This window comes from Protopterus annectens, chromosome 9.part0 (assembly GCF_019279795.1).
Source record: "Protopterus annectens isolate FY-2018-M chromosome 9.part0, PAN1.0, whole genome shotgun sequence".
NCBI lineage: Eukaryota > Metazoa > Chordata > Ceratodontiformes > Protopteridae > Protopterus > Protopterus annectens.
The window spans coordinates 865117344-865131363 of record NC_056743.1 but is presented as its reverse complement, the minus strand read 5'-3'; the positions used below and the strand labels follow the sequence as shown (position 1 = coordinate 865131363).

Below are 14020 nucleotides of genomic sequence, written 5' to 3'. Positions count from 1 at the left end.
AGATAGCTAATAACACCTCAGATAAGGATAATTAGAATTTGAATTTAGCAAAGTCAGGGACAAACTGTTGGAGAGGGGATATAAAGAGGCGGTTTTACTGTCGGCAGAGAATACGGTTAGAAAGAGATTGGGGCTCATGTATTCACATATGCTGAATGGAAGCATAAGGTATAGTAATAGTGAATTAGGAATGGATGATGAGGTATTGGAGCCCATATTTATGGTTAACAAATATTCACTGTTCTCAGAGAAATTGAGAGGTCTGGTCAACAGATTTTGGCCCATAGTTCTTGCAGATTAAAAATTTGGAAACCTTCTTTTCCATAGGGTGACATTTTCATATAGCAGATCGAAGAATTTGAAAGAATTATTAACAATGGGTAAATTGGACAAAGAATATATTAGAAGGGGTAGTGTCCCATGTGGTAAATGCATAGTATGCAAGAAAATAAAAAACGTAGATGGGGTCAATATTAATGGAAAAACATATAAGGCTAGAGATTATTGCAACTGTACTACAGGGGGGAGTCATTTATATCATTGGGTGTGACTGCAACAGGGTCAGATGGTATATTGGTCAAACAAAAAGAGCAGTAAATAAAAGAATTATGGAACACTTGGGTGATATCAGAAGAGGAAGAATGGAGAGTCCTGTGGCGGAGCACTTCATTAGTGTTCATGAAGGTTCGGATAGTTCTTTCTTTTTTAGTGTGTTAGCTAAGACAAAACATTCACATGGAGCTGAATCATCTAATAACTTATCTTTGTTGGAAACCAAATGTATCATTAATTTTAAAACTCTTTGTCCCAGGGGGTTAAATTTAGATTTAAATTTAGATTTAAACATCAGGGGTTGAAGGGATGATTTGATATTTGCAGTTAAATGTTTTGATATTAACCCAGGGACATGCAAATTAATGAATATAAACACTGTTGTATATACTGAATTTTCAAAATGTATATTTAATACATGATGGGTTCTTCTTTATCAGAAGAAGTAAGGCCCTAGTTTAATTTTTTGACAAGGCTCTATGCAGAATTAAAATAATGATTCATATGTAATACATGTATTTATTAATTGTTTACATATTTGCACTGAAATATTATGCACATGAAATTGTATACGAAATTGCACTTGAAATTGTATTTATAAAAATGTAATCAAGATGAAATGGTATATCAGTGTGCTTAATTGAATAATTGGATGTAGGCAATTAATTAATTGCAGTTTGAACAATATATATGATATGTCTGTTTGGTGCAAAAATTATTCCATGAAGGCAGAAGCTGAGGTACCGGAGACGCTAGTAAAAGAATAATTTTCTATTTCTGGAGTGGCGTGTGTTTGTTTTTTTTTTTTTTTGTTTCATGACAGTTCACAGTTTGTATTGGAGCCAAGTACTGTTGTGCCCAACTTTTCATCAGTAGACTTCCAATCCATTTTACACAAGAATTCCCACACATCACTATCCTTATTTATGAAGTAATACTCCTCCTCTCACTCCTTCTTCCTTAGCTTTGCCTCCTCTACTTATCAGCTCATGCCGCCATCTTCCTGTCCTTTGGCAGTTTAGTCAGTGTTCATAATCTAATTGACCTCTGAAGTCAGTGGTTCAGTTTTCCACAGACGAGCCTCCTCTGAGAGTTAAGTGAGCTCATGTTCCTTGTACATCTGTTTTGTGAGTTCACAGAGTGTTTACAGAACTCATAAATACCCATCCACCTGTCCTTTTATTGTTCAGTGACTCCTTTCTAGACACCCACTTGCATACACCTGTTGACACTTCATTGAACCCATATTCCTTTTATCCACAATCTCATCACAGTTCACTGAATCGGTCACCCCTCTACCTCTTCTCTGACAATTGAGTAATGTTGTGTCCTTTTATACATCCTACAACAGTTCAGTGCTTCCATGTCTTTCACCCTCATGTACTGTGAGTGTAGGCCTGCATCCATCGTTTTTGGAATCTAGATGTCTGCATACTTCTGCAGTGCTTTAAAAGTGTGCTTGAAAGAATTAAACCGTATCTGGTAAATCTGCTCAAACAAGGAATCATGAAAAAGTTGGACTTTCCCTCTTTATCTCTGCTCCCAGAATCACCAGTTATTGCCAGGCCTATAACTTCCTCCACTGCACACACGTGTATTCTTTTACATTCTTTCTGGTCTTTGTATCGTATGGCTTGGTACAAATCATTTGGTTATAACTGCAGATGGAACTGATCTGTGCAGATCAGATAAAAAAAATGAATAAATTGCTAAGGATGCCTCTGACATACTGAGGCGAAGAGGAAAAAAAAAAGGCTTTCCTGTAATATTACTTCATATTGTCCTTCAGATTCCAATAAATGGAAATAAACTCTCTAAGCAGCAAAATAGATGGACAAAGCCTGTCTTTAAGGAATAACCAAAGCGTGTGGGTATATGAGGATTAACTCATGGTTGGTGTGGTTTGATCATGGGAGCAAAGCTTGCGTGATTAAACAAAACTAATTGTGGGTAATACCCACACCCATGAGTTGGTTACTGTTATATAAAGACATTATTTAGGAATAATTTTATTGTATAATAAAGGTGCAGTAGAGTACCTCCATGTTGTTTCCTGTTCTTTCACGTTTGTTGATGTACTGAAAATGTGTTATGGTACTTGCATTCCCACACTTGCACAGCACAAGTGCTGTTCAGTAGAATCAAAGGTGAAAAAAGAATCTCTCCTCTTTTTGCCATCTTTTTTTTTTAAACTATAAAATCCAGACAGTTCAGATGTATGAGAGTCTGCTGAGACAGTGCAGAAATACAAGAAAAATCAGGTATATTACTGTTTCTTTAGTTTTGCAGAATGTACCTGACTTCTTGAATTTGGTCTGCCCACCGTACAGACCTTTCAGTATCTTAGCTCATGAAATGTGGGCAAACCCTTAAATAACTGGAGATAAAGGCCCCAAAATAGGGACAGATTGAAAATGTTGCTCTTATAAACTTGGAAAGCTGCTAGAATAACAGGATTTGAGTTAGTGTGCATTGTCTGAAGTGTTGCTCGCCTTGTGTGCATTAAGAAGATGATGAGGCTTGGGTGTTAATTTATGTAGTTTATTGCATGCAAACACATGGGTGGCCATGGTGGTGCAGCGGTTAGCATTGTCGCCTCACAGCAAGAGATTCCCTGGTTCGATCCTTGGCTGGGGTGCCTTCTGTGCGGAGTCCGCATGTTCTCCCTGTGGTTGTGTGGGTTTCCTTCGGGTGCTCCGGTTTCCTCCCACATCCCAAAGACAAAAAAAGGTGGATTGGACACTCTAAATTGGCCCTAGGTGTGAGTACGTGTGTGTGTGCCTTCTGTGGAAGGTTGGGCGCGGGGCTGGCAACTCGACACAGTAAAATTCCACTGCCAATCATGAGCGGACAGGTGACCTGCTGTGGCAACCCCTAACTGGGAAAAGCTGAAAGAAGAAGAAGATTGCATACAAACACATCAAGATGGATGACAAGAACACTGAAATTAAATGAACTGTCTAACTGACTGACTACATACATGCATGCTTTCACTCTGGCTGCTCACTTAAAATGTCATTCTTCCTTGCACGTGCTCAGTACGTATATGCACGTGCCCACTGATGGGAATGCATCTTAAAGATATATCACCCACGCTGATCTACTTGAAGGATATAAAGTCTGAAACTCAAATACACGTCATTATTTAGAGACTTCACTTCTCAGTGTGTTTTGTCAGGAAATCACAAATTTTATGAGGAACAGATCAAAAATATGAAGCAAAAATCTGGACAGTTGAGAGGTATGCCTCCATAGCATGTATCAATAGAAAAAAAGTCTGTATTTTCAATGATACTTAAGCAGCCAGACCTTTTTCTGTTGGTATATACTTGATTTACAATGGGCACGTTGGTTGGTCTGTCCAGTCAGCATGCACGTTTTTGAATAACAACTCATCATTGTATAATTTGGTTCTGTTCATGTTTTTTTGTCGGGACTGTTTACAAGCAGAGGTCAGCAGTACAGCAAAGACAACTATCACTTAGGTCATCTGTTAAAAAGATGTTTTGTGCCAGAATTACAGAAATATTAAAATCTTTTAAAGACACCTCTGAAAGGCTTGTATTTGGAATGTTGACAGCAATGTAAATACCATTATACATACTTTCAGAAATTAATAACAAGCTCTTGGACCTACTGTCTATAATCAGTGAAGAACAAGCACACAGTGTAATGACAGAAACTTGGCTTAGTCCTGATGTTTTACCAGTATCTGGTACAAGTTTTAAATGTTGTTATAATTGCCAGCCACTCGAAGTTGGGGATAGTGTTTGTATAATAGGTTCATAGGTTTATAGGTTCATACTAGGCTATCTGCCCTAGGGCATTTATAAGCCTAGCCAGAGTATGTCTGGCTTTCGCCACCCATTTTAAATTAATTTTGCTATGCCCTTTTTCGAGGTTAGTATACTGTGCCTCTGTCTAACAGTGACACAGAAGTGATACCCGGGGTAAACCTACGATCTCCCATCCACTCATCAAGACTCCTCTTGAAGAGAGTCAATGAGGGACTCTGCCTAACCTGGACTGGGAGTTTATTCCAGAGTGAAGGGAGCCTCTGGGTTATGAATCTGTCCCTCCAGCATGTCCTATTTATTTCAGTGCTGAGGTTCAAGTCTCTCGAGCGTGTAGCTCGATGGGATTTGGATTTTTGAGGTGCAGCATGTCCCTTAATTCGGGTTGGACATGGCCTTATACGTCAGGCACAGGTCACCTCTGAGCAGGCGGTATGCCACTGAGTAGAGCTGGAGTTTCTTTAACTGGGCAGCATATGGCATCTGTTTGAGCCCTTTGATCCTCTTGGTGAGGTACTTTTGGGGTCTTTCCAGTTGCTGCAGGTGTTTGGTAAGGTACATCCCAAAAGGGGCATTGTACTCGATTATGGGCCTGATGAGGGATGAGTAAAGAGGCACGATGACCTCCCTAATCTAGATGTGAATCCCTTCAAGATTAGGTGGGCTATATAAAATGTTTTTCTAACCACTTTGGCCACGTGGTTGTCAAATGAGAGATTGCTATCAACTTGGGTCCCCAGGTCCCTAATTATTTCTTCTGTACTTAATGGATTACCACCTATGTGGTAATTTGTGGGCACTTTGTTTTTGCCAAAGGGGATGACTATACACTTTTTGGCGTTTAGCTTGAGGCCATGGCTCTGGCACCAGTTGTCTGTTTCTATGAGGCCCTTTTGGAGGATGCTTGTGTCGGCTGGAGAGTCGATTATGGCGCCCATTTTGCAGTCATCTGCGAACTTGGTCAGCCACAGTCCTTCCATGTTGGCCTGTACCTCCGAGAAATATATACCAAACAAGAGAGGTCCCAGGACTGAGCCTTGTGGGACGCCACTTGTAACTGGTTTGGAGTCTGACATGGCTCCAGCAATTCTAACCATGTGGGTTTGTCCTACACTGAAGAAGGCAGTCAATGCCGAAACCGGTCTGTTAATAAAGGATTGAGATATATATTTCACATCTGGGTCTGCTCTTGCTGGTCTATTTTTGGTTTTTGTGCATTTGGTTCTGTCCTTGAGTCAGTTTGCAACCCATCTAGTGACATAGGGGTTTATATTTAAGCTGGTGAGCTTATCTATAATGCCCGAGTGGGGTATTGTATCGAAGGCTTTTGCGAGGTCCAGATAGGCTGTGTGGACCACCTTCCCTTCGTCAATGGCCTTGGTGACTGTTTCAAAGAAGTCAACCAGATTTAAGAGGCAGGATCTGCCCTTAACAAAACCGAACTGGGTAGGATAAAGTGTCTGTAGGTCCCCAATATCTTTATTTATGAGGTCCATGATGATCCTTTCCATAGCTTTGCAGACCAAGCTAGTCAGGCTTATGGGGCGATAGTTTCCAGGGTCCGTTGAGGCACCACCTTTTTGGAGAGGGACCACTGTTGCTGTACGCCACTCTTTGGGTACATATCCTGTAGTAAGGCTGAGATTGAACAGTAGCTTTATGTTTGGGTTTAGCTCTTCTTGGAGTTCATGTAGGACGCAGCCTGGGACACCGTCTGGTCCCATTGATGCTGTGTTTTTTCTTTGGAGAGGGCGGCTCCCACCTGAGCATCTGAGATGTCAGGGGGGCAGCACTCTGCTGGGATGGATATTTGCCCTTTTGGTGGGGAGGGGGTTGCTGAACCTGTCAGCTAGGATGTTGGCAATGTCTGTGGGATCAGTGTATTTTTTGTCATTTTGGACTAATTCTGAGCATATCTGGGAATTCCCACCCAGGTTCCTAACATAACTAAAGAAAGCCTTGTGATTATCCTTAGTGTCCTGTGCAATTTTTCTCTCGAAGCTGGCCTTTGACGATTTTATGAGTGCCCTTAGTTTTTGCTAATACTGATCAGAGATGCCTTCCCTTTTTGGGATTTTGCTCTATCATGTAGTAGCTTTCTCCTTCTATTGTATAGTTTGTTTATGACTGGGGTCCACCAGACAGGTCGTCTGCCTTTGGAGGATTGGGTCTTGGTTTTATTTGGGATTGCATGATCCATGCATTCCTGAAGGTGTTCATAGAATGCATTTATAAAGGATTCTGCGGTCTGGGCCGTATTTTCCACAGGCCCGGGGACTTTGAAGGATTCCACCTCAGTTTTGAGGAGTGTGAAATTTGCTTTAGAGAAGTTTTTCACTGTGGTTTTCTGGGCAGGGGGTGGGGTCAGGATGTGAATATCCAGTGAGATCAGTTTATGGTCTGATCTTACCAGTGAGGGATACACTTCTGGTCTGGAGCATAGAGTCCCCATGTTGGTGATGATCAGGTCCAGTATGTTTTCCCCTCTTGTGGGAGTGGTAACAAGTTGTTCCATAGCATTTGAGTTTATGAATTCTAGGAACCTTTGGGCAAGGGTGTTGGAGCTAGAGTAATGCTCCCAATCTATGTTTGGGTAGTTGAAGTCACCCAATATAATGGTGTACGGAGAGACCTTCATATTTTCCAGTGTTCTCAGGAAGGCCGAGTGGGGTTCCTGGGTTTGGGAGGGTGATCTGTAGCAGGCTATAAACTGGAAGGCCGTTTTACCCAATGTTAGTTGCACATGTATAGTCTCTGATGCTTCGTGCTTTGCCACCAACCTGGAGGTGTGGGTATCTTTGATGAATATCGATACTCCCCCTCCTTTTGTGGTTCGGTCCAAGTTTTGGGGCCGAAAAGCATGGTATGAGGTATAACCTGGTAGTGCTGGGGTGCTCTCGGGAGTCCTGAACCAGGTTTCTGTTACTGCACAGATATCGATGTTCTCCATTCTAAGGAGAGTTTCGAGTGCGTGCATTTTGAGGTTTAGACTTCTAGCATTGAGTAGCATTACTCTTAGTTTCTTATCCGTTGTGATACCTATAGAGGTGGGTTTGTCTTTTGAGCCTTGCCTAAAAAAGGCACTATGGGGGTAGCAAGAGCCTTTGCCAATATCCGAAAGCCCAGGGGTGACAGGTGCAAGCCGTCCCTAGCAAAGCATCGTGGCTTGTCGTGCATATCATCCCAAGCTGACAGGCATTGGATCCCCTTTGAATGACACCAATACTTAAGCCAGTTGTTGAAATTGATCATCTTGTCTTCATATTGTGGCATCATTCTTGGTGAGGGTAAGATGCTACTCAAGATCAGGGTCATACCAGCCTGGGCTACATGCTCAGAGAGCTCCTCTACATCTCTTTTCATGTAGTCCAGGGAGGTACGTCTCAGGTCATTCACACCAGCATGGACAATGACTGAGTCATATTTGTACTTGCCTTGGGAGTGACCTGAGTGCTTGTGTTATGTGGTGGATCCTAGCGCCAGACAGGCTGCTCACAGTGACCTTCTCCTTGTTCAGCCTGGTGAGCGGGACGTCAGTGTGCCTGACGATAGAGTCACCTATTACAAGTGTATCAGGTGTGTTGTTTAGCCTTAAGGGCTGTGACTGTTCGGCACACTGGCTTTGTGAGATATGTGTTGCACGTGTTTTGTTTTGGGGTAGCGGTTGCTTGGGTGTCTACTTTGGAGGTCTCTGCTGCTTAGGCAGATCTTTATTTAGAGCCTCCGAGTATGTTTTTGTGATTATGTGTTTGGTTTGCTGTCGTGGTAGGTCTATGTGAGACTGGAATTGTAGTGAGTGTGGTTTCCTTCTCCTCCTGACTGGTTATGCCAGTACTGAGTTGAGAGGGCTTAGCCTCCAGTTTGGCTATATGGTTGCATCTCTCACATGTGTTGGAATTTGTTGGGAGGAGGAGAGGGTTGTCTGTGTACATGAGGCAGTTGTAACATTGCCTCAAGATTCCCATATTCACTAGCTGGACCGGAGAGGAGATTGACAACTGACCTTTGGACATGCTAGAATAATATTGGGAATTCCTTTATAATTGAAAACAAGGGCCAATGGGGAGCGAGGGTGTAGTGCTGACTTATAATTGCTTTAGTGAGCAAGTGCCAGGTAACAAGTGCAATGTGTTACAGGTAACTTAAATGCAAAAACGACAAACAGTAACGTTCTTTCAAGCGAAGCAAGGAAATAAGTACAGTAAGCAATGCAGATATCACTAGGGATCCACAGAAGCGCTGAGAAGCCACGTTTTAGGTGGAATTAGTGTTCCAGGGAAATAAGCATGCAAACAAAGCTAGATTCAGCAGGCCTGGATCTAGTCTAATATCAAGGATGTTTATAATTCATCTCTCTTATACAGAGATGTTATGCAGGCTTAGGATGTAAATTCTAAAGGCTGACATTATTAATAACACGTATAATTTGTCAGTCATACATCGTTTACAGAAGCTCTAATTTGAGTGCAACTGAAGTGAAAGACTTTTGTGCTGAATTTCTTTACTGAATTCAAAAATCCTATACCATAATAGTTGAAAACTACAATGCCCCTTACTTGAGTTGGGTTACTTTACCTCAGCCAGGTCACACAACACGGGGTTACTTCACCTCAGCCAGGTCACACAACACGGGGTTACTTCACCTCAGCCAGGTCACACACAACACTGAGTGATTTGGTTGGATTGTCCAACATGCTTATTCGTAACACATTAATTCTGGCACAATGAAATACTATTTCTTAATCACAGTACTGTCACATCCAGATGGATTAGTCAACAACATCAAGTCTTTGCTAGTGTTGAGCAAGCTGGATCATGTCACTATCTCTTGGGATTTAGTAAGAACCAGATTTCAAAGGAATTTAAGAGCTTTTCAGGGTCAAAAAATACCACCAGTCCAAATATGATAAGATCCAGGAAGAAACTTAATAAATGGGATTGGAGTGATGAGATGAAACTGTTCTGAATTTGAGATAGTCATTTACAATAGAGTAGATGATGTAATTGACAAACATGTCCCAGTTAGTAAAATATATATCTAAGCAATAATGCTAATCCATCTAAGGAGAATGGATCAGTTAATTTTTTTTCTAAAAAAAACATAGTCAATATTATTTGAGTTATCTCACAGCTATCAGCAAGGAACGATACCAGAAAAATGAATCTTACAATGATGACTAAAGTAAGGAAATCTATTTTTTATTAATGTTACATCTGGGAGTACCACTACAGAAACTACTAACCCATAGGACTGGACCCCTTTAAGACTCTATATAGACAGAGATCACCTCTCAGGAGTGTGTAGGAAACAGTAAGGAGAGAGAACACTTTTTAAGATGGTCTTCGTGGCTCAAGGAAGACATACCCTTTATTATATTAGTGAAGAAACGCTGCAGTCTCTCGAGCTGATTCATGTGCTTAGACAAGTGCATACTAAAAGGGTCATTATATTTTATTATGGACCTGATGAGGGAGGAATACATAGGGATGATACCTTCCTTAGATTGAGAAGTAATATATGTGGCGATTAGTCTGGCTAGGTAAAAGGATTTCCTAACAGTTGATACATGGTGATTGAAGGATAGTTCAGTATTAATGAAAGTACACCTGTCTCTAATATCTGCATCAACTTTCAAAGGTGTCTCTCTTATGTGGCAGATACACGAGTACCCAGTTTTGCTAAAGGACATAATGCTGAATTTCTTGGCATATAGTTTTAGGACTGGTTCAGGCACCACATCACTTATTTGTGCATATTAGTCTCTCCTGAAGTATTAGGAGCTTGTTAGCTACCTCCTGAAGTAATCGTTTTCATTCCTGAAACCAGCTCAGTAGTGTAGCAGGCAAGAGAGAGTGTGTGTGTAGTCAGGTGTACTCCATCTACTTCATGGCGTATACTTTTCATTTCATTTTAGCAATGAAATGTGCTTGTATTAAAATTATGAAAAAGTCCATGTATACTTTGTGGTTTTATTTTATTAAGCTATAGACCTTGGTAACCAACTTTTTTTAGACTAAATTTGCTACTTGATTTTTTTTTCTCTTAAGTTTGTCAATTTCTGTTTTTTAAGATATGCTGTGCAGAAATATTTACTGTCTGTGGTGGTGGAGAGGCTAGACTTGGATGGTGGGAAGAGTTGTGTTCTGGAAGTTGGTGCACAAATTCAAAAACCTTGGGTACACTCTTGGTAGTAGGTTATAAAGGAAAGAGTCCGTGTCTCACCATGACAAAGTAATGATCTGTCACTAGAACCAAAGACAACTCAATGGTATTTATAGATACATTGCCAAGTTTTATTCATTTATTTTTTCTTATTCCCTTGCAGGGACCTCAGTGCTGCTCAGACTTAGCAATATCATTCCATTATGTTGATCCCTTACTAATGTATGAACTGGAGTACCTAACTTATCACTTACGACCTTATGGCTATCAATACAGATACCAAGCTATCGTACCAGAGAAGGCAAAGCTGCTTGTAGCCCATCCAGCAAAGGAAACCAATATCAAAGTGCAGCGAAGACGAATGAATTCTAACCACACCATCAATATGAAAGATGCAAAACAAAATGAGAAGGAATGAAACTATAACAGTGAAACATTCTCTGGAGTAAGTCTGCATCGCTCGTGGTTCGGGGAAGTGCATTGCACTTGAAAATATTGCATGTTGATCTTTATGCTCAGTGGTCACCGAAACATTAAGTTCAACATAATGTCTTTATCCCCAGCTTCAGTGTCACAGCTTGTTCAGATTAGGTAGATCTGGGGAATGCAGAAACCATGTTTGGTTTTAAAATCTACCCTTTTTTTTAGCCTTTTTGTGTGGTGGACATGGTTGTATTAGAATGGTGAAGGTTTCAGGATGGGAATAAGCTTGTGGGGAGGGTGGCACAGTAGTATTGGGGAGGGTGACACAATCGTGCATCAGCTGGCAGTACTGCCTCACAACACTTGGTACGTTGGTGTCATTCATACCTACCTTGGGTGTCTTTTGGGCAGAGCTTGTTTGTCCTTTCCAGGTCTTCATGGGCTTTTCTTAAGGTTTCTGGTTTCTTCTTACATCCCAAATGCATGCTGATAGGTGAAGTGGCAATCCTTCAGATTGCCTGTAGCTTTGTGCTTGTGTGTGCTCATCTGCATGCATTCTATGATAGCATAGTGTCTTGTCTGGGACTGGTTCCATACCTTGCACTCATTGCTTACTGGGACAGGCTGTGGTTCTCATGCAGGTTTGTAAAGGATAAAGTGGACTTTAGAAAATGAATGAAATTAGTAAAGCAAGAAGTCAGTAGGTAATGTGAGCATCTGTTTTAAGCCTTTTGGATGTAGTTTACCCATGAAACTAGGGCAACTTTACCAAGCTAATTTACTAGTGAGTGACTGGGTAAAAACAAATCCCACACCACCTTACTCATGAGTGCTCAACTGAACTCTGACTATAATCCTTATTACCTGTCCCTGATCCTAGTACTAAAGAAGACGCACCTTACACAGACCCTAATACTAACCCTAAGTCCCCTTGCTAGGGATGGTGAAGATAGCATCACTATTAACAGCACTGTGTTATTAACAGCACTGTGTTTATACCTGTCAATCAAACTCACCAAGACAGATGGCAGTGACAGAGAAGATGGGGCAGGAAGAAGTTTAATAAATTATACTGTGACTACTATTTTTAGTAGGGTGGGTGCAGTACTGGTAGACCATCTGGCAAGCTAGTGATAACGGTTACCCCTACAGAAATTGAATCCATGTTTAATGGTAGCGATGATACATGCTCTATACACAGTTTTCAACTGAAATACTGTATGTGGACACTACATGGTAGCATGAAAGCACATTGCTCACAGGTTTGAATTAAGGTTTTAGAAAAACATGCAAGTTTTTTTTTTTTATCAAACTGCCATATTGTAGAACTGTTGGAGACCTTTCTTGCTGATCTGTTTCTTTCAGGAAAATATGCTTCAAAATAGTGTGCATGTTAAAATTATACTGGTACACAGCAAGAATGCATTTTGTTGAATGAGTGGGGATATTTCTAAAGCATAGAAACTGTATATTAGGTCTGTTGACATTTGTATGATAAGACTGAAAATGTCACAAATAGTTCATATCGGGCATGCTTGGGCCTCAGAGTCTACCAATGCAAAATACCTGATTCTGTGGCTTTAAGAATATTCTGCATTGGAGATGGATCACAAGCATGTAATCAAGCAACGCATATGTCATTTATTTGCTTAAATTTGTGTGGATAACCTTTCATTCACTGGTATGTACAGTAATAATTCATTCAGCTTTAGACATTTTGAAATTAACTTTATAGCCCTTTGTCTTGGTGATGATACAATATCTGTTAAGCTGCTTCACCCAGATTTTGCACATAGCAGCGCTGAGAAAGAATACAGCAATTTGATTCATGTCAGTGGAAGATACACAAGACATCCCCCTACTGACTGAACATGTAGGGTTTTATCAGGCAAACACAATACTTCCCCACTGAACTTTCAGTCTTAACCACTGTTGTGATCATTGTTTTCTAGTGTAGTTTGGTAACACAAAAAACTGAATAGTGATTTGTAAATGTCCTCACAGTCACAGTGAATGTGCTACTATGTACTGCATTGGATAATGTGATAGAAATGAATCAAAGCCAAAACCTCATGTTTGATTTTAGTTTATTTGAACACTACTGTCTTTTCTTCATACCACTGTTTGTCAGAGAAAGATTTTTGGGGTATTCTCATGGGTAGTTTGAGGTGCACATGCCTCATTAATTGAGAATACACAACTGAAGTATATGCCTGGATAACACTGAATACCTACACAAGTGTACCACTGAAGAATTTTTGACTGTTAATGGCTTTGCACCAGACTTTAAATTTTTCCCTCATCAATCGTTCCTCTGGAGGCATGTGCAACAGATTCTTTCTTGCACTAGCATTGCAAAGGCATATAACTGTACCCTGATAAGTAATGATGGAATGTTTGTTAAATGTGTTAAAACTGCAAACTGCTAAAAGAAAAAAAAATAAACAGTTTTGTATATACAAACAATTTCTGGTTTCAAGTCGTGACTGGAAACTGAACTACAGTCATTTCTAGAACATTGCTTGGTATATTAAGCATAAATATTTACCTTGTGCACTGTGCCTCTTTATTAAAAAGTGTGTGCGTGCACGCATGTGTGTACTTGTGTATGAAAGATGCATTCAGCTTTAAAGAAACCGGTTTTGAACAATGACACTGCACACCAACTTCATTCAAGGGGCAGTACAGAAATGACTGACTACATTTTTGTAAGTAAATAATGGAAGACTTGAAGAACATCAAAAACAAACTATGAAGCCAACTGTGTACATTTCACAATTAGCATATAAATTGAAACTAAGGCTGAAGACGTACAGGACAACCTGGTACTTCATGAAATATGATCTGAAATGTATCACCAAATTCCAAGACTATCTGGAAAATTAATTTAATTAAAGACAAATGACAGAATATCAGAACAGTTATGGAAAAATATCAATAAAGCTGTATTTAAAGAAAACAAAAAGTATCTGCAAAAACTGGAGTAAAAAATTGTCAAAATGGCAGACTAAACCATGGTTAATGCTTCTAAAACTGAGAAAAGCTAAATGAGAAAAGAAAGAAAGGGAAAATGTTGTGGAACCTTGAA

General features: G+C 40.3%; 1 protein-coding gene across 1 annotated transcript in view; it reads left to right on the top strand.

Moving 5' to 3' along the window:
• The window catches only part of LOC122811618 (glycoprotein-N-acetylgalactosamine 3-beta-galactosyltransferase 1-B-like), a 267147-nt gene extending 253661 nt beyond the window's left edge, over positions 1 to 13486 (top strand). The window contains exon 4 of the mRNA XM_044083587.1: positions 10673 to 13486. Coding sequence (XP_043939522.1) covers positions 10673 to 10927 — 255 coding nt within the window. The 3' untranslated portion in view covers positions 10928 to 13486. The remainder of the gene's footprint in view (positions 1 to 10672) is intronic.
• The last annotated feature ends 534 nt before the right edge of the window (positions 13487 to 14020 follow it).